Source organism: Pelobates fuscus, chromosome 5 (genome assembly GCF_036172605.1).
Source record: "Pelobates fuscus isolate aPelFus1 chromosome 5, aPelFus1.pri, whole genome shotgun sequence".
NCBI lineage: Eukaryota > Metazoa > Chordata > Amphibia > Anura > Pelobatidae > Pelobates > Pelobates fuscus.
In genome coordinates, this window is record NC_086321.1 from 296,693,289 (window position 1) to 296,714,291 (window position 21,003).

The following is a 21,003-nucleotide window of genomic DNA, read 5'->3' on the forward strand; positions in this document are numbered from 1 at the left end:
GTTAGAGGGTCAAGTCATTCTGTTTATAGACACCAAAAGAACCTTCTTTTATGCAGGATCCCCTTAGATAGGACCACCCACAGGGTGTTACAAAACAACCAATCCTACACGTACATTACAGAAAACACTCCCAGTAATTACACACAAAATCCTCCCCTCTGCCTGTGATATAATTATGTTACACAAGGGATCAACATAATTATCACAGACAGTACAAATACAGTTTTTACACATATCCTGTAACTTTACAACCATACATCCAATCTCCATAAAAATACATTTGGACTCAGAATACTTTAAACATAAACACTCTCAAGAATCATACAAATCCCTCCAGTGGATAAAAAATTAGGTGAAAGTCCTTTATGACCGACCGCAAGCACATTTTCCTGCCCAAAACAGTTCCATAGAAAAACGGCTAAGTCCCCTTCGAATGCACGAACGGGTCCGTTCGTGCAAATAGCACAGTGTAACAGGGGGTTCGAATTGTCGAACGTACTTCGACTTTAACCGAAGCGTCGAAGTGGAGGCGATGGTAAGGGTCAGCGGTGTTCGTGCATTTGCGTAGCCGATTCTAGTTCCATAGATTCTTTAGCATACACCGCTGTTGCGTTTGACTAAATTAAAATGGCCGCCGCCACATGTTCCTTTGTCGAATGGCGGCCACTTCGACGACTTCGACAATAGTGATGTCGCGAATATAAAATTTTCGGTTCGCGAATGGCGAACGCGAACTTTCGCGAACCGACGAATCGGGCAAACCGCCATAGACTTCAATGGGCAGGCGGAATTTAAAACCCACAGGGACTCTTTCTGGCCACAATAGTGATGGAAAAGTTGTTTCAAGGGGACTAACACCTGGACTGTGGCATGCCGGAGGGGGATCCATGGCAAAACTCCCATGGAAAATTACACAGTTGATGCAGAGTCTGGTTTTAATCCATAAAGGGCATAAATCACCTAACATTCCTAAATCACAATGGATATGGATTGACACCTGACATATGACATATTGGCACCTTGACATATGGATTGACACCTGTCCTCAGAGACCCTGATACACACTGACACAGAGCAGAATAGGGACTGTTCCCCCTACATAGGGTCACTTGGCAGATATGGATTGACACCTGTCCTCAGAGACCCTGATACACACTGACACAGAGCAGAATAGGGACTGTTCCTCATACATAGGGTCACTTGGCAGATATGTATTGACACCTGTCCTCAGAGACCCTGATACACACTGACACAGAGCAGAATAGGGACTGTTCCCCCTACATAGGGTCACTTGGCAGATATGGATTGACACCTGTCCTCAGGGACCCTGATGCACACTGACACGGAGCAGAATAGGAACTGTTCCTCCTACATAGGGTCACTTGGCAGATATGGATTGACACCTGTCTTCAGAGACCCTGATACACACTGACACAGAGCAGAATAGGGAATATTCACTAAATGCCAAACATTGTTATGCAGGGGAATATTCAGTAAATAAGGATAAGGGGGGGAACCTACTGTCTTCCCCCCCCCCGGCCCGCACCCCTGCGCGGTGGGTGGGGGCCATTAATCACAATGGGGGGACCTACTGTCCTCCTGCCCGCCCCCACCCATGAGCGGTGGGTGGGGGCCATAAAAATAATGAGGGGGGGACCTACTGTATGATGTTGTATCGATCAGGTAGTCTAAGGGTTATGCCTGCTTCACAGTGACAGACCAAACTCCCCGTTTAACGCACCGCAAACAACTGCAAACAGTCCATTTGCACAAAAGCAAACTCCCCATTTGCACAAGGTTGGATACCAAGCTAGCCATGTCCGTTCCTTGTCATCACTGATGTCATTGAAGGTCTCTTCCTCCACCCAGCCACGTACAACACCAAGAGTCCCCGAAAGATGACAACAAGCCCCCTGGGACGCCTGCTGTGTTTGGTCTTCCACCTCCTCAAAGCCACCTTCCTCCTCTGACTCCTCTTCTTCAGACTCCTCTCTCTGCGTTGCCTCTCTCTGCGTTATTATAAGGTGTTTTAAGTAGTACTATTCTTATCAGTTTAATCCCTGTTACGAGTAGAGGACTATTTCCTTGTTTCACCAAACCCCTTCAAAGCTGGAAAAAGCGGTATGAGTGGAAGAAACGAGGAAATGTGGTCAGGCGGTGGTGCCAGCCCCACCGAGGGCTTATACCCAGGTATGCTAATAAACTGAAAAAAGAAAAAATCTCCCAAGAAGGAGATCTAAAACTGGCATAGGAAAAGGTTAGATAACTATAATAAAGTGATACCTACAAATCCTAGTGAGCATAGGTGTATAATAGAGGGAGAAAGAGAAAGCAGAGTAATGCTTCCTAATACCGTGGTTAGTACCCTTTGTTAAAGTAAATTGAGTAATGGACAAAAGTCTTTATTGTATCATTTATAAATAACAAATGGATACTATACTCATTCCCCTATAGTGGCTAATTGTGTAATAATGGTAATACTATTACCTATTATATAATATTGCCAGGGGCAAGGAAATTCCCTCTAAATAGATGGGTATAGGCAGAGAGTATGGAGACCGGAGTGATGCTGTCATAAAAAGTGTCAATAAGGTGAAATAAAGTTAAATGTTTCACAGACACACAGCCACCCTTTCTCTTAGCTAGTTTCCAGAAATGCTGGATATGTAGAAGGGCTATAAAGACTCAGAGAGGTCTAAGAAGAATCCTCTAAACTATCCTTAATCTCCTTAAACACCTTCAAGGGTGTTCTAAGCTAAAGCTCAATCTAAACGTTTAGATGACTGCCTGATTTCCCATCACAGATGCTGGCTAGGAATAACACTGTGCAAGACAAAGAGTGGGTCTAAGTGCCCATAGTGCAGTTAAGTGTCCCTAGTGAAGTGAAAAAGAGAATAACGAGCTGGCGCCCTATTAGGGGATGTGTATATGGCATTGATTTTAGGAACCAGGAAATGGAAAAAGATGCTTGGTCGGTCCTCCTACTTCAAATTTGGGGCACTGCGCGTGCAATCTAATGTGCCACCAGATAGGAGTGGTGTGTTAAGTAGTACTATTCCTATCAGTTTAATCCCTGTTATGTGCCTTTTTTTTGGTTTGGTTTTTGAAGCCACGTTGCAGCACCATAGGCCCGAAAAATTAGGCATGCACACATGCCTGAAAAATTAGGTATTGTTGCAGCCACTGCTACAGCCATAAAAATTGATGTTTGTTTCCCAGGCAGAAAGTGCCCTAAAACATTGCGGCTTGAACCCTAGTTGGTGGCAGATAAGTCCCGCAAGTCAACCGGCATTCAGAGCTAAAATACAGCAGCGTGTGGACCATTTTTAGCCCAAGGCAGCTCATCTCATCAGGCCTTTTTTAGTCGAATGTATCAATGTACCACTGTCAGTCCCTTCGGGATCCATCCCTCATTCATCTTAATAAAGGTGAGGTAATCTAGACTTTCTTGACCTAGGCGACTTCTCTTCTCAGTGACAATACCTCCTGCTGCACTGAAGGTCCTTTCTGACAGGACACTTGAAGCGGGGCAGGCCAGAAGTTCTATCGCAAATTGGGATAGTTCAGGCCACAGGTCAAGCCTGCACACCCAGTAGTCAAGGGGTTCATCGCTCCTCAGAGTGTCGATATCTGCAGTTAAGGCGAGGTAGTCTGCTACCTGTCGGTCGAGTCGTTCTCTGAGGGCGGATCCCGAAGGGCTGTGGCAATGCGTAGGACTTAAAAAGCTCCGCATGTCCTCCATCAACAACACGTCTTTAAAGCGTCCTGTCCTTGCCGGCGTGGTCATGGGAGGAGGAGGATTACTTTCACCTCTTCCCCTGTTAGATTCCCGTTGTGCTGTGACATCACCCTTATACGCTGTGTAAAGCATAATTTTTAATTTATTTTGCAAATGCTGCATACTTTCCGACTTGTTGTAATTCGGTAACATTTCAGCCACTTTCTGCTTATACCGGGGGTCTAGTAGCATGGACACCCAGTACAGGTCGTTCTCCTTCAGCCTTTTTATACGAGGGTCCCTCAACAGGCACGACAGCATGAAAGACCCCATTTGCACAAGGTTGGATGCCGAGCTACTCATTTCCCGTTCCTCCTCCTCAGTGATCTCAATGAAGGTATGTTCTTCCCCCCAGCCACGTACAAAACCACGGGTACCAGATAGGTGACAATGAGCACACTGGGATGCCTGTTGTGGTTGGTCTTCCTCTTCCTCCTCAAAGCCACATTCCTCCTCTGACTCCTTTTCCTCACAATCCTCTTCCAGCGTTGCCGCAGGTCCAGCAAGCGATGCTGATAAGGCTGTTTCTGGTGGTGATGGTGACCACAACTCTTCCTCTTCACGCTCATCTACGGCCTGATCCAGCACTCTTCGAAGGGCGCGCTCCAGGAAGAAAACAAATGGTATGATGTCGCTGATGGTGCCGTCGGTGCGACTGACTAGGTTTGTCACCTCCTCAAAAGGACGCATGAGCCTACAGGCATTGCGCATGAGCGTAAAATAACGCGGCAAAAAAAATCCAAGCTCCCCAGAGGCTGTCCTAGCACCCCGGTCATACAAATATTCATTAACGGCTTTTTATTGTTGGAGCAGGCGGTCGAACATTAGGAGTGTTGAATTCCAACGTGTCGGGCTGTCGCAAATCAAGCGCCTCACTGGCATGTTGTTTTGCCGCTGGATATCTGGAAAGTGCGCCATGGTCGTGTAGGAACGCCTGAAATGGCCACACACCTTCCTGGCCTGCTTCAGGACGTCCTGTAAGCCTGTGTACTTATGCACAAAGCGTTGTACGATCAGATTACGCACATGTGTCAACTTGCCCAACTTCAATGCCGCCAACAAATTTGTTCCGTTGTCACAAACCACTTTGCCGATATCCAGTTGCTGCGGAGTCAGCCACTTTTCCACTTGTGCGTTCAGGGCGGACAGGAGTGCTTGTCCGGTGTGACTCTCTGCTTTCAAGCAAGTCAAACCCAAGACGGCGTGACACTGCCGTATCCGGGATGTGGAGTAGTACCTGGGGAGCTGGGGGGGTGCCGTTGATGTGGAGCAAGACGCAGCAGCAGAAGAGGACTCAGCCGAGGAGGTTATGGAAGAGGATGGAGTAGGAGGAGTAGAGGAGGTGGCAGCAGGCCTGCCTACAAGTCGTGGCGGTGTCACCAACTCCTCTGCAGAGCCACGCATTCCATGCTTGGCAGCCGTCAGCAGGTTTACCCAATGCGCAGTGTTGGTGAGATACCTGCCCTGACCATGCTTTGCAGACCAGGTATCAGTGGTCAGATGGACCCTTGCCCCAACACTGTGTGCCAGACATGCCATTACTTCCTTTTGCACAATCGAGTATAGGTTGGGGATTGCCTTTTGTGAAAATAAATTTTGTCCGGGTACCTTCCACTGCGGTTTCCCAATAGCTACACATTTTTTGAACGCTTCAGACTCCACCAGCTTGTATGGTAAAAGCCGTCGGGCTAATAGTTCAGACAAGCCAGCTGTCAGACGCTGGGCAAGGGGGTGACTTGCTGACATTGGCCTCTTACACTCAAACATGTCCTTGACAGACACCTGACTGTGGGCACATGAGCGGGAACTGCTCAAGGCGAGAGACGGAGTGGCTGATGGTTGAGAGGGGGCAAGGAGGACAGAAGTGGTTGACGTGGCTGAAGATGCTGGACCAAGAGGAGGATGGCGGCTTTGAGTTTGTGTGCTGCTTGTGCTCATGTGTTGATCCCATAGGCGTTTGTGATGTGCGATCATGTGCCTACGCAAAGCAGTTGTACCTAGGAGGGTGTTGTACTTCCCACGACTCAGTTTCTTTTGGCACAGGTTGCAAATGGCATCGCTGTTGTCAGAGGCAGAAACACAAAAAAAATTCCACACTGCTGAGCTCTGCAATGACGGCATTCTGGTGGTGGACACAGCGTGCGTTGATTGGCGTGCTGTCGGGCTGACCCCGGGTGCCGATGCATGCTGTCTGACTGTGCCACTAGTGTAACCGCTAGTTCTCCTATTTACCGCTATAAAAACCTAGAATTTAGCAGGGCTAACCATACAGATATCTTAGCTAAAATTTTGTATAGACGGTATAGAGTTTCTCTATTTAAAATACATAAATAATTGAGAATACAATAAAAATAGGATTTGGATGCAATAACTTTGTCTTTTTAATATAGTTTATTGAATATAATAATCCATTAATATATCATAAATCAGAGTATATAAAATTAAATGAATAAATGCTTGCAAAAGTATTAGTATAACATACCCTCCTGCATATACAGGTAATCTCTCAGTATGTCACCTCCAGAGTCGGTCAGTAAGTCTCTACCTAGCATTGATTATGCATGTATATATAGTATAGCATTTCTAATTACTACTGGTAATGTATGGGTTAATTCATCTTAGGGTTAAAAGCAGTTCATATATTAAAATAAAGGAAAAACACCCTTATCAGTCTTATGTCATAACCCAGACATCTTTAACCTGTATTTGGACTAGAAGTTAGGTTGACATGCACCTTAGGGTTGAAAGCAGTTCATATTTAAAAATAAAAGAAAAACATACTTGACAGTCTAATGTCATAACCTAGACATCTTTAATCTTTATTTGGACTAGACGTTAGGTTGACATAGGCAAAGCCTTGATTTGTTATTGCATTAGTCTAAGACAAGATGGAGTAAACATGATGTGTACTGTAAATAGGTAAAAGGTTATTAGTTAAAGAAACAGTTGCAGTTTAAAGAAATACAATTTAGCAATGTGTATTATACCTACAATTGCCCATCACACTAGCTCCTTGCGACGACCTCCCCCTGCTTCCAACTCGTCTCCTCCTCCTCCTCTCTGTCTCCCCATCTGAACTTTCGCCCTGTCGTTCTTCTTGCCGAGCGGGCACCCACGTGAAATCCATGGACGCATCGTCATCATCAATTGCTTCACTTGTATCTGACAACTCAGCAAAGGAAGCAGCAGCGGGTACAACATCATCATCATCACACCGTACGTCCATGTGTGTAATGCTGCCTGCCTGAGATATATCCCTGTTATCTACATCCTCTGGCAATAATGGTTGCGCATCACTAATTTCTTCGAACGGATGTGTAAATAACTCCTCTGACATACCAAGTGAAGCGGCTGTGGTGCTAGTGTTGGTGGTGGCGGCAGGCGGGTTAGTGGTATCTTGAGAGGTGCCCGAAGCTAAGCTGGAGGAGGATGGTGAGTCAAGGTTCCGAGCGGAAGCTGTAGAAGATTGGGTGTCCTGTGTTAGCCAGCCAACTATGTCCTCAGAACTTTTCAAGTTCAGGGTACGTGGCCTCTGAAAACTGGGCATTATTCTAGGGCAAAAGGGAATCACAGCACCACGACCACGATGGCCCCTGCGGGGTGGCCTGCCTCTGCCTGTAATTTTTTTTGGATTAGTGGTACTGTGTGCAAGCTACTGTGAGACCAGATATTTTGGTTGTAAAGGCACGCTATTGTGACACCAGATATTAGTGGCAATGTGCACTGGCAGAGGTTGGCAGAGTACACGCAGTAGGCCTGACACACCCGCTGGAAGACAAGTAACTGCTATTCAATCTATAACAGTGAAAAAAAGTTTTGTGGTTTTAAATGCACGCTTTTGTGACACCAGATATGAGTGGCAATGTGCACTTGCAGAGGTTGGCAGAGTATACGCTGTAGGCCTGACACACCAGCTTGAAGACAACTAACTGCTATTCAATCTATAACAGTGAAAAAAGTTTTTTGTTTTTAAATGCACGCTATTGTGATACCAGATATGAGTGGCACTGTGCACTGGCAGAGTGCACGCTGTTGGCCTGACACACAGACGCTTGCAGACAACTAACTGCTAATTAATCTATTACAGTGAAAAAAATGTTTTTGTTTTTAAATGCAAGCTATTGTGACACCAGATATGAGTGGTGGCACTGGGCAAGTGGGCACAGTATCCACTGTGAGCCTGACACAGACGCTTGCAGACAACTAACTGCTATTCAATCTATAACAGTGAAAAAAACTTTTGGGGTTTTTAAATGCACGCTATTGTGCCACCAGATATGAGTGGCACTGTGCACTGGCAGAGTAAATGCTGTTGGCCTGACACACAGACGCTTGCAGACAACTAACTGCTATTCAATCTATAACAGTGAAAAAAGTTTTTTGTTTTTAAATGCACGCTATTGTGACACCAGATATGAGTGGCACTGTGCACTGGCAGTGGTTGGCAGAGTACACGCTGTTGGCCTTCACACAGACGCTTATGGACAACTAACTGCTATTCAATCTATAACAGTGAAAAAAGTTTTTTGTTTTTAAATGCACGCTATTGTGACACCAGATATGAGTGGCACTGTGCACTGGCAGAGTACACGATGTTAGCCTGACACACAGATGTTTGCAGACAACTAACTGCTATTCAATCTATAACAGTGAAAAAAGTTTTTTGTTTTTAAATGCACGCTATTGTGCCACCAGATATGAGTGGCACTGTGCACTGGCAGAGTACACGCTGTTGGCCTGACACACAGACGCTTGCAGACAACTAACTGCTATTCAATCTATAACACTGAAAAAGGTTTTGGGTTTTTAAATGCACGCTATTGTGCCACCAGATATGAGTGGCACTGTGCACTGGCAGAGTTCATGCTGTTGGCCTGACACACAGACGCTTGCAGACAACTAACTGCTATTCAATCTATAACAGTGAAAAAAGTTTTTTGTTTTTAAATGCATGCTATTGTGCCACCAGATATGAGTGGCACTGTGCACTGGCAGAGGTTGGCAGAGTACACGCTGTTGGCCTTCACACAGACGCTTGCGGACAACTAACTGCTATTCAATCTATAACAGTGAAAAAAGTTTTTTGTTTTTAAATATACGCTATTGTGACACCAGATATGAGTGGCACTGTGCACAGGCAGAGGTTGGCAGAGTACACGCTGTTGGCCTGACACACAGACGCTTGCAGACAACTAACGCTAATTAACCTATTACAGTGAAAAAAGGTTTTGGGTTTTTAAATGCACGCTATTGTGCCACCAGATATGAGTGGCACTGTGCACTGGCAGAGTACACGCTGTTGGCCTGACACACAGACGCTTGCAGACAACTAACTGCTATTCAATCTATAACAGTGAAAAAAGTTTTTTGTTTTTAAATGCACGCTATTGTGACACCAGATATAAGTGGCACTGTGCACTGGCAGAGGTTGGCAGAGTACACGCTGTTGGCCTGACACACAGACGCTTGCAGACAACTAACTGCTATTCAATCTATTACAGTGAAAAAAAGGTTTTTGGATTTTTAAATGGACGCTATTGTGCCACCAGATATGAGTGGCACTGTGCACTGGCAGAGTACACGCTGTTGGCCTGACACACAGACGCTTGCAGACAACTAACTGCTATTCAATCTATAACAGTGAAAAAAGTTTTTTGTTTTTAAATGCACGCTATTGTGACACCAGATATGAGTGGCACTGTGCACTGGCAGAGGTTGGCAGAGTACACGCTGTTGGCCTTCACACAGACGCTTGCGGACAACTAACTGCTATTCAATCTATAACAGTGAAAAAAGTTTTTTGTTTTTAAATATACGCTATTGTGACACCAGATATGAGTGGCACTGTGCACAGGCAGAGGTTGGCAGAGTGCACGCTGTTGGCCTGACACACAGACGCTTGCAGACAACTAACTGCTAATTAACCTATTACAGCGAAAAAAGGTTTTGGGTTTTTAAATGCACGCTATTGTGCCACCAGATATGAGTGGCACTGTGCACTGGCAGAGTACACGCTGTTGGCCTGACACACAGACGCTTGCAGACAACTAACTGCTATTCAATCTATAACAGTGAAAAAAGTTTTTTGTTTTTAAATGCATGCTATTGTGCCACCAGATATGAGTGGCACTGTGCACTGGCAGAGTACACGCTGTTGGCCTGACACACAGACGCTTGCAGACAACTAACTACTATTTAATCTATAACAGTGAAAAAAGTTTTTTTGTTTTTAAATGCACGCTATTGTGACACCAGATATGAGTGGCACTGTGCACTGGCAGAGGTTGGCAGAGTACACGCTGTTGGCCTTCCCACAGACGCTTGCGGACAACTAACTGCTATTCAATCTATAACAGTGAAAAAAGTTTTTTGTTTTTAAATATACGCTATTGTGACACCAGATATGAGTGGCACTGTGCACAGGCAGAGGTTGGCAGAGTACACGCTGTTGGCCTGACACACAGACGCTTGCAGACAACTAACTGCTAATTAACCTATTACAGTGAAAAAATGTTTTGGGTTTTTCAATGCACGCTATTGTGCCACCAGATATGAGTGGCACTGTGCACTGGCAGAGGACACGCTGTTGGCCTGACACACATACGCTTGCAGACAACTAACTGCTATTCAATCTATAACAGTGAAAAAAGTTTTTTGTTTTTAAATGCATGCTATTGTGCCACCAGATATGAGTGGCACTGTGCACTGGCAGAGTACACGCTGTTGGCCTGACACACAGACGCTTGCAGACAACTAACTACTATTCAATCTATAACAGTGAAAAAAAGGTTTTGGGTTTTTAAATGCACGCTATTGTGCCACCAGATATGAGTGGCACTGTGCACTGGCAGAGGTTGGCAGAGTACACGCTGTTGGCCTTCACACAGACGCTTGCGGACAACTAACTGCTATTCAATCTATAACAGTGAAAAAAGTTTTTTGTTTTTAAATATACGCTATTGTGACACCAGATATGAGTGGCACTGTGCACAGGCAGAGGTTGGCAGAGTACACGCTGTTGGCCTGACACACAGACGCTTGCAGACAACTAACTGCTAATTAACCTATTACAGTGAAAAAAGGTTTTGGGTTTTTAAATGCACGCTATTGTGCCACCAGATATGAGTGGCACTGTGCACTGGCAGAGTACACGCTGTTGGCCTGACACACAGACGCTTGCAGACAACTAACTGCTATTCAATCTATAACAGTGAAAAAAGTTTTTTGCTTTTAAATGCATGCTATTGTGCCACCAGATATGAGTGGCACTGTGCACTGGCAGAGTACACGCTATTGGCCTGACACACAGTTGCTTGCAGACAACTAACTACTATTCAATCTATAACAGTGAAAAAAAGGTTTTGGGTTTTTAAATGCACGCTATTGTGCCACCAGATATGAGTGGCACTGTGCACTGGCAGAGGTTGGCAGAGTACACGCTGTTGGCCTGACACACAGACGCTTGCAGACAACTAACTGCTATTCAATCTATTACAGTGAAAAAAAGGTTTTGGGTTTTTAAATGCACGCTATTGTGCCACCAGATATGAGTGGCACTGTGCACTGGCAGAGGTTGGCAGAGTACACGCTGTTGGCCTGACACACAGACGCTTGCAGACAACTAACTGCTATTCAATCTATTACAGTGAAAAAAAGGTTTTGGGTTTTTAAATGCACGCTATTGTGCCACCAGATATGAGTGGCACTGTGCACTGGCAGAGGTTGGCAGAGTACACGCTGTTGGCCTGACACACAGACGCTTGCAGACAACTAACTGCTATTCAATCTATTACAGTGAAAAATAAGTTTTTGGGTTTTTAAATGCACGCTATTGTGCCACCAGATAAGAGTGGCACTGTGCACTGGCAGAGTACACGCTGTTGGCCTTCACACAGACGCTTGCAGACAACTAACTGCTATTCAATCTATAACAGTGAAAAAAGTTTTTTGTTTTTAAATGCACGCTATTGTGACACCAGATATGAGTGGCACTGTGCACTGGCAGAGTTTGGCAGAGTACACGCTGTTGGCCTGACACACAGACGCTTGCAGACAACTAACTGCTATTCAATCTATTACAGTGAAAAAAAAGTTTTGGGGTTTTTAAATGCACGCTATTGTGCCACCAGATATGAGTGGCACTGTGCACTGGCAGAGTACACGCTGTTGGCCTGACACACAGACGCTTGCAGACAACTAACTGCTATTCAATCTATAACAGTGAAAAAAGTTTGTAGTTTTTAAATGCACACTATTGTGACGGCAGATATGAGTGGCAATGTGCACTTGCAGAGGTTGGCAGAGTACACGCTGTTGGCCTGACACACAGACGCTTGCAGACAACTAACTGCTATTCAATCTATTACAGTGAAAAAAAGGTTTTGGGTTTTTAAATGCACGCTATTGTGCCACCAGATATGAGTGGCACTGTGCACTGGCAGAGGTTGGCAGAGTACACGCTGTTGGCCTGACACACAGACGCTTGCAGACAACTAACTGCTATTCAATCTATTACAGTGAAAAATAAGTTTTTGGGTTTTTAAATGCACGCTATTGTGCCACCAGATAAGAGTGGCACTGTGCACTGGCAGAGTACACGCTGTTGGCCTTCACACAGACGCTTGCAGACAACTAACTGCTATTCAATCTATAACAGTGAAAAAAGTTTTTTGTTTTTAAATGCACGCTATTGTGACACCAGATATGAGTGGCACTGTGCACTGGCAGAGTTTGGCAGAGTACACGCTGTTGGCCTGACACACAGACGCTTGCAAACAACTAACTGGTATTCAATCTATTACAGTGAAAAAAAGTTTTTGGGTTTTTAAATGCACGCTATTGTGCCACCAGATATGAGTGGCACTGTGCACTGGCAGAGTACACGCTGTTGGCCTGACACACAGACGCTTGCAGACAACTAACTGCTATTCAATCTATAACAGTGAAAAAAGTTTTTAGTTTTTAAATGCACGCTATTGTGCCACCAGATATGAGTGGCACTGTGCACTGGCAGAGTACACGCTGTTGGCCTGACACACAGACGCTTGCAGACAACTAACTGCTATTCAATCTATAACAGTGAAAAATGTTTTCTGTTTTTAAATGCATGCTATTGTGACACCAGATATGAGTGGCACTGTGCGCTGGCAGAGGTTGGCAGAGTACACGCTGTTGGCCTGACTCACAGACACTTGCAGACAACTAACTGCTATTCAATCTATTACAGTGAAAAAAAGGTTTTGGGTTTTTTAAATGCACGCTATTGTGCCACCAGATATGAGTGGCACTGTGCACTGGCAGAGTACACGCTGTTGGCCTGACACACAGACGCTTGCAGACAACTAACTGCTAATTAATCTATTACAGTGAATTTTTTTTTTTTTATCTGCAAGCTATTGTGACACCAGATATGAGTGGTGGCACTGTTCAAGTGGGCACAGTATCCACTGTGAGCCTGACACAGAAGCTGGCAGGCAGGCAGGCAACTGCAATTAGATTACACACAAAAAAAGCAGACTGATGTTCTAGCCCTAAAAAGGGCTTTTTGGGGTGCTGTCATTACAGCAGAGATCAGATGAGTCCATCAGGACTGTAGTGGACACTGAATACACTAGCCTAGCTATACATTTCCCTATCAAATGAGCAGCAGCTACACTTTCCCTCCTCTATCTAAGAATGCAGCTTCAGAATGAATCTAAAATGGATGCTGTACAGGAGCTGGGAGGGTCTGGAAGGGAGGGTCTGCTGCTGATTGGCTGGAATGTGTCTGCTGACTGTGAGGCACAGGGTCAAAGTTTAGTCAATGATGACGAATAGAGGGCGGATCGAACCGCGCATGAGTTCGCCCGCCGTGGCGAACGCGAACACGCTATGTTCGCCGGGAACTATTCGCTGGCGAACAGTTCGGTACATCACTATTCGACAACTTCGCCACTTCGACTGCATCCGAAGTGCCATATAGAAAGTACCAATCCTTCCCCACAGGATTTAAAGGGCCAGAATGAGTGACATACACTCTGGTATGGCCGAATACTTGTTTTAAAGGGCCCAATCTCCCAGGGCCATAGTCATGCGGGAGGAGGCTGGCAAACAGGCTTCTCCACAATCCAGGGAAGCAGGGCAATTTGTCATTTAAAGGGCAAGTTACAAATAGCAGTTTGTAACAGAAATGTCTATGTTCTATATCACAAATCTGTCTCTGGCTCTCTCCTAAAAAGCCACACTCCACTCTCACCTCTAGTTCTGTTACTTAACCACCTTGTTCATTTTCCCCCTTGATGCACTCCCTACTGTGTCCTTACACTCCACTCCTCTAGAATGTGAGCTCGTCTGAGCAGGGTCCTCATCTACATATTGTTCCTGTATCATTTTGTAATTGTCCCTCTTTTATTAAATTCCCCCTTACATAATATTGTAATGCACTGTGGAATAAGTCGGCGCTATGTAAATAGCAATAATAGGGAAATATTTACTAAGCAACTGAAAGAGCAAATGTAAAAAAATGCTGTAATTTTTCTTTATTTTCACCTTACAGCTATTTAGTAGATAGCTCACAAATGTGGTATCTGTAGGTAGGATTACTCTTAATTATCTCAATCTAATACCAAATTAGGGAGCTATCTACTAAACAGCTGAAAGGTGAAAATGGAAAAAAGCCTTTTGTTATTTTGCTGTTTGCCCAATTTGTCCAAAACTCAATTTGGAATTAAACTAAATGCATGTCTCTACTGTGAATTTGACACACCAACTGATTTATATATTCAGAGTTTTATATAGTATATGTTATACACACTGAGTAACTTTAAAGGGGCTCCTTCTAACTTAATAACCATTGTGTCTTTTTCAGGGAAAATCCATCATGGAATTATTGGGGGACATGAAGCCAAACCACATTCCCGACCTTATATGGCCTTTTTAAAAGTTGATAACATCTTTTGTGGAGGCTCACTCATTGCTCCAAAATGGATCCTCTCTGCTGCACACTGTTTTGGGTAAGGTACCATGGAACAGGTTGATAGATACTCCTCAGTTATCATACTCAATTCCTAGAATGTTTTAATTATATTTATTATATGTACGTGTCCCCTCACTATGTGGTTTGAGGTCTGAACAAAAATTTTGAAATCCACACTGCTGTATTTAACTCTACCCTGCAACTGAATGCCTCCATCTTGGCTCCCTTTCAATCATAGTTATAAATGTTGCCATTTCCTGCTGATAAAATTTTTATATTGGTTAATCTCAGCTGGGCGTCAACCACTAGTATTGGCGCTCTGGCAGTGAAAAACCAATTGAAGTACCAAAAAGAGACTCCAGGGATCTCAAGGGGCATAACCCCAAAGATACTAATGAAAAAGAGAAGAAAAACACAACATGCTAATCAAAACGTCAAAAGACAAATGTGACTAGCTGTGTTACCTGGAAATATACAGTATTCTAGCAAAAATATACTATATACATTAAATTCAAAATTTGAGATTATCCAGTAAGGCGTGACACCATAAGCACTGCAGACCCCATAAACCGTCACAGCTTGGTTGGGGTTTCGTTGTCTCCTAGATTTTTACAGTTAGACACTCCCAGATAATGCACCCCTCTGACTGTGATACAATTAACAAACACAATTCAATTACTCACAGGCAGAAAACACACATTTTTCCCAAAACACAGAAAAAAAAAAAAACACCACATATCCCCATAAATATACACCACTGGATAGCCCTGATCTGGGTGAACAACATATCCAAAAATCACCCAGATCAGAGCAGGGTTCCAAACGTTTTCTGGAAGTCACATTTGACCGACTGCAAGCATGGCTTTCATGCCCAAAATAGTTCCAGGTATTTAGGCTGTGCGGCCAGTCTATCTTCTCCTCTTTCCTGGAGATAATTTGCTTAAGTGGCTGTGGTAACTTAATTATCTCCAGGTACAGGAAATATCTCTAAATCAAAAACTGTTACAAACAATACATAACTCATATAATACAATGTTTAACCTATATGTCCAACATATCTCCAGATAGCTTAGATCTGAGTGCTCAATATGCCCAAGAAGCGCTCAGATCTCACGAATACAGTTGAATCGCCATGGGATTAAACAATAGCAAGGGCTGATGAAAGATTGAGGAGGGGCACATTTTCCTATGGATTAAAAGGGGCAGACAAAGTGTTTTAAAATCCAATAAGCCCAAACAGACTTTTTAGCATGTCTTTTTTTTTGCAGGGCCCATAGTCTTTGGGCAAAAGGCTGGCCATTAGTCCTCTGTTGGCCACAGTTCCTAAGCTAACGTGCATCCTGCTGAATCACCTGCATTCAAGGTGGTATAGATAACCATGTTTATTACATTAAATGTATTTTTGGGACGGTCAGAAAAGTAAACGAGAGGCTTGGGTAGCATCCTAGGTTGTTTATATTATATTATATTGTGGCTTTACAGCATTCTCTATCATGGGTTATGGTCAGTCCACTTGCAATATATATCGTAACCTGTCTCAGCTGTCATATTTTGAATAGCAAATGTATTGAATGGCTTAATTTGTCTCTAAAAAGTGTGTACATTGATTAAAGGAACACTATAGTGTTAGGAATACAATGCCGACCCCTATAGTGTCTATCTGCCCCCCATCCCTTGTACCTCCTGTGGCAAACCTAGCCACTTCTGGAACACTGAACTTTACTTGTCATAAAGGTTGTCTGTATTTTATGCTATGTAATGTATGTATTCTGCTGTATCTTATGTGGCCATTGTAATTCGTATGCTAGCAGCCGTAAGCCACTAGCATTCAGTTACTTCGTTTCACGAACAGCGACTATCCGGGCTGTTCGTGAAACGAATATGGGCCCCCCTGATAGACCACACATTAAGAGACGTGTGGCGCTCGTTAACCGATTGCAACAATGTTGCAATCGGTAATTAAGTGTATTCCTAGGTGGCCGTCGTTCGACTACCGACCACGCGGCGGTCGGCCATCTTGGATCCTTTGTCTCCCCAGCGGTGTTTTGTCGTCGAGCGCGTGGAACTAAAAACGGCTACTCGACGACACGAACACCGCTGTACTTCCAGGCCGTTCGGGAGCTCCGGTATTCTCCTATTATGTTTCCCCATCAGTATTCAATACTTTAAAACCAATCAAAATAATAAATGTATTTCGTACGGTGTTCGGTTGTTTCAGCTGGGATCTGAGCGCCATTCACACGAAAGGTGCACTCAGACCCCAGCTATCTACGTCCGTTCGTCTGAATAGCATGAATATTGGGAAAGTTGTGAATTTTCATGTAAAATGCCGGTTCTGCTGCACGGAGGGATAATCCACTTAACGGTATATTTCAGTGGAAGTATCCCTCTCGTGCAGCAGTGCCTGATGGGAGAAAAGCTCCAAATGTTAAGTCCCCCATGTAGTCCCTTACTGTGTTACCCCTGCCAGGACAGTAAGGAAACCCCTTGCATGGGGACTTGCATAAATACTGGAAGCTGCGAATAAAGACTTCAGTTGACTCCCATACTGTGTTTCGTCCGGTTAGTGGGAGGATTGGGATATTGCCTTACTTTTCAGCGCTGACTGTGGATTTACCTGTAATACCAGCGGAGATCGTGGATTATAATACTGCCCTCCGCTACACCTCCTGACGGCAAATTAAAAACCCTTTTTGCACTTGTGAATTCGGGTTCCTTCTCCTCCGACATTACACCGATTAAGGAACACATTTGGCCTTAGCCATTGAACAAATGAACCAGTAAAACATTGAACCAATGCTTTAGTATGGGATTTTAAAAGATGCTGGACACCCACACGCAAAGCGTTCAGAATGTCCAGCATTGTTTCAACTCCGAAAAAAGCCGTAAAAGATAGGCAGGCTTAACCCTGCAATGTGATTTTAGCCCTGCAAATTTAGCCCTGCAGCCGTATTTGCATCTGCATGGCTAAAATGAGAGGGACTTTGCACCCAGACTACTTAAATGAGATGAAGTGGTCTGGGTGCCTATAGTGTCCCTGTAATAACATATGTGAATATCAGTATTGAAATAATTTTTAAGGGTTAATTTGAATTGTGGTCTTGTCTACACAGGACAATCAAAGCCATCCTCGGAGCACACAATGTGAGTAAGCATGAAGATTCTCAACAGACAATTGACATTGACAGCTATTACACACACCCTGATTACCGTTTTGATCGAGTACCATATAATGATATCATGCTTTTGAAGGTAAGTAAATACTAACAACTTTGTTTCCCTTTAATAGATTTGTTTTTCATGTTTACGTGGAGCTATCTTGAATGAGTATTCTGGCTTGCTTAGTGGGAATTCCCATTCCTATTATTTCTGATAACTAGGGGTTTTACTGTTTTAAAACACTAATATTTATGTTCACTGAAGTATCCCGAGTATAACAGTACCCCACATGTACAGGTTTTATGGTGTTTTCAAAAGTTACAGAGTCAAATATAAGGCTTGCATGCCAGTTTTTTCACATTACAATTTGCCAAATTGGTTATGTTGCCTTTAAGATCGTATGGTAGCCTAGGATGACATACCATTACAAAAGTAGACCAAAGGTATTGCAAATGGGGTATGTCCAATCTTTTTTAGTAGCCACTTAGTCACAAACACTGGCCAAAATTAGAGTTAAAATTAGTTTTTTGTATTTTTCACACACAAACAAATATGAACGCTAACTTTGGCTAGTGCTTGGGTTGTCTAGTTTTGCAAATGGTATGCTATCATGGGGGTAATTCTCATTCCTGGGCTACCATTTGGTCTCAAAGGCAACATAAACAGCCTGCCAAATCTCCATGTGTATAAACTGAAAAATGTAGCATGCTATATTTGGCCTTGTAACATTCCAAAACACCATAAAACCTATACAGGGGGGGACGGGGACAACAACTGTTTTACTCGTGAGACATTGCTGAATACAAATATGTGTACTTTATTGCAGTAACAGCTAACAGTATTATGACATTCACAGTTAAAATACCATGCAGAACTTAAATAATTTTAAAAATCCTTAATTTCTCACATTTTTTTTATATTTTATTCATATTAAATAAATATTTGATATGAAACGAAAGCCCTGTTTCTCCTGAAAATGATAATGATATTTTAATATAAAAGAGGTGAATTCTGGTTGAACAGACATATAGCGCAAATTCAAGGTTTTGTTTACGTTTTGTTTTGATCACAACTTGCACAACTGCCTCAGTCCTTAAGGGGTTAAAATTAAATTAAGTGACCACTCTTCTGTTAGCTCAGACTGTATATGTACACAAGAAAAAAGTGATTTGAAAGTTATAGGAGCTTACATCAGGTGAAGTTGAAATACAAATCACTTTTTACAATTGATACAGACCACAAAAGAATGTAGGGCAAGGTTGGAAATAGAAATATAATACACAAATACACAATGCTGTAAGGGCATGCATTTCTTTGATTTATAATTTGCTGGTGGAAGCAGTATCAAAGGAACACTATAGCATCAGGAATACAAACATGTATTCCTAACACCATAATGCTGAAGTGGCGTTTAAGGCCCTGGGGAGATAGCACAGCTAAGCGGACAAGGGCACATGTAGGAGTGTGGGGATAGATGCATGGGATTGGTTGGGAAAGAGTCTGTGGGTGGGATTATGTTCTGTAAGTTAGTGTGGGGGAGGTCTTACCTCAGTGCCACTTGGGATTCGGGCCAGCAAACAGTTGCTTCCTGTCCTCCTGCTCCTGTTTGCCTGGGCCTGCAGATTTACACAGCTTGAGGGATGGAAGTTGAGGCTTGCTGGCTTCCCTCAGAGCTGCTGCAGCATGGATGGTGGCTGGCAACTCCTGATTCAGGTGCTCTCCTCTCCCCTCTCCATCTGGGACCTTCCCTGTGGCCCCTGCTCCCCTCTCCCATGGTGGCTGCCGGTGTGGGTGCTCCCCCCCGCGGCCTGAGTCCCTCTGGGCCTTCCCTGTGGCCCCTGCTCCCCTCTCCCATGGTGGCTGCCGGTGTGGGTGCTCCCCCCCCGCGGCCTGTCTCCATTGGGGCCTTCCCTGTGGCCCCTGGCCCCTCTCCCCTGGGTGGCTGCCAGTGTGGGTTCCCCCCCGCGGCCTGTCTCCATCTCTGGCCTTCCCTGTGGCCCCTGGCCCTTCTCCCATGGTGGCTGCCGGTGTGGGTGCTCCCCCCCATGGCCTGAGTCCCTCTGGGCCTTCCCTGTGGCCCCTGCCCCCCTCTACCATGGTGGCTGCCGGTGTGGGTGCTCCCCCCCGCGGCCTGAGTCCCTCTGGGCCTTCCCTGTGGCCCCTGCCCCCCTCTCCCATGGTGGCTGCCGGTGTGGGTGCTCCCCCCCGCGGCCTGTCTCCATTGGGGCCTTCCCTGTGGCCCCTGGCCCCTCTCCCCTGGGTGGTTGCCAGTGTGGGTTCCCCCCCGCGGCCTGTCTCCATCTCTGGCCTTCCCTGTGGCCCCTGGCCCTTCTCCCATGGTGGTTGCCGGTGTGGGTGCTCCCCCCCACGGCCTGTCTCCTAATGGGGCCTTCCCTGTGGCCCCTGCTCCTGGGGGCTGCGATGGTGCCGGCCGGCATTCCCGCCCGCCGGCTCCGCTACCCCCCCTGATGCTGCTCCTCGGGCCCGGTTGAGGAGGTGGAGCCCGGGCCCGAGGCTTCACCCGGCCGCATGTCTGAGGCTCAAGACACGCGGCCTACAACTTTCGCGGAGGATGCGCGGCCTAATACCGCTGCGCGGGACTTGCGGCCTCCCCCTCCTGCAGCCCGATCATGGGCGGCGGCCTCCGGCATTGGGATTCGTGCCGGAGGCTGTAGGAGGCAGGCGGCGCATCCCGCGCCTTGTGCGGATGGCCAGAAGCCTTCCTGAAACGCCGCGTGGCGGGTGCGACGGCGGGGCCTGGGACGGGGCCCTGGCGGTGAGTGGGCCCTGCGGTGCCGAGAGGGGTCTGCTTACCTGCTGTTGGGGGTCGGGGGGACCTCTCCTGAGGGCCTCCTCTGCCAGTGAGGTTGGCGCCTGGGGGGTCTCTCTCCCCTGCCCCCCCCTCCTTTTTTCAGTTCACCCTCCCTTCTCTGTCTCCGGGTTCTCTCCCCCCTGTTGGCATGTTTTCTTTCTGTTCCTGGCGGTCCTTCTTTCTTTCCCCCCCCCCTTTTTTTTCGCCGCTCTCTGTTTTCTTCCCCCTTCCACTCTCTGTTTCTCTCCTCTATGTCCCCCCCCTTTATTTTCCTCTCTTTCCCTGCTCTTACCTGTTCCT

The 21,003-nt window shown here is 45.4% G+C and overlaps 1 protein-coding gene across 1 annotated transcript in view; it reads left to right on the forward strand.

Annotated features, from left to right (window-relative positions):
- LOC134612879 (mast cell protease 1A-like) overlaps nt 1–21,003 on the forward strand; it is a 79,570-nt gene that overhangs the window by 24,535 nt on the left and 34,032 nt on the right. Inside the window, exons 2-3 of the mRNA XM_063457334.1 lie at nt 14,625–14,769; nt 17,846–17,984. Coding sequence (XP_063313404.1) covers nt 14,625–14,769; nt 17,846–17,984 — 284 coding nt within the window. The remainder of the gene's footprint in view (nt 1–14,624; nt 14,770–17,845; nt 17,985–21,003) is intronic.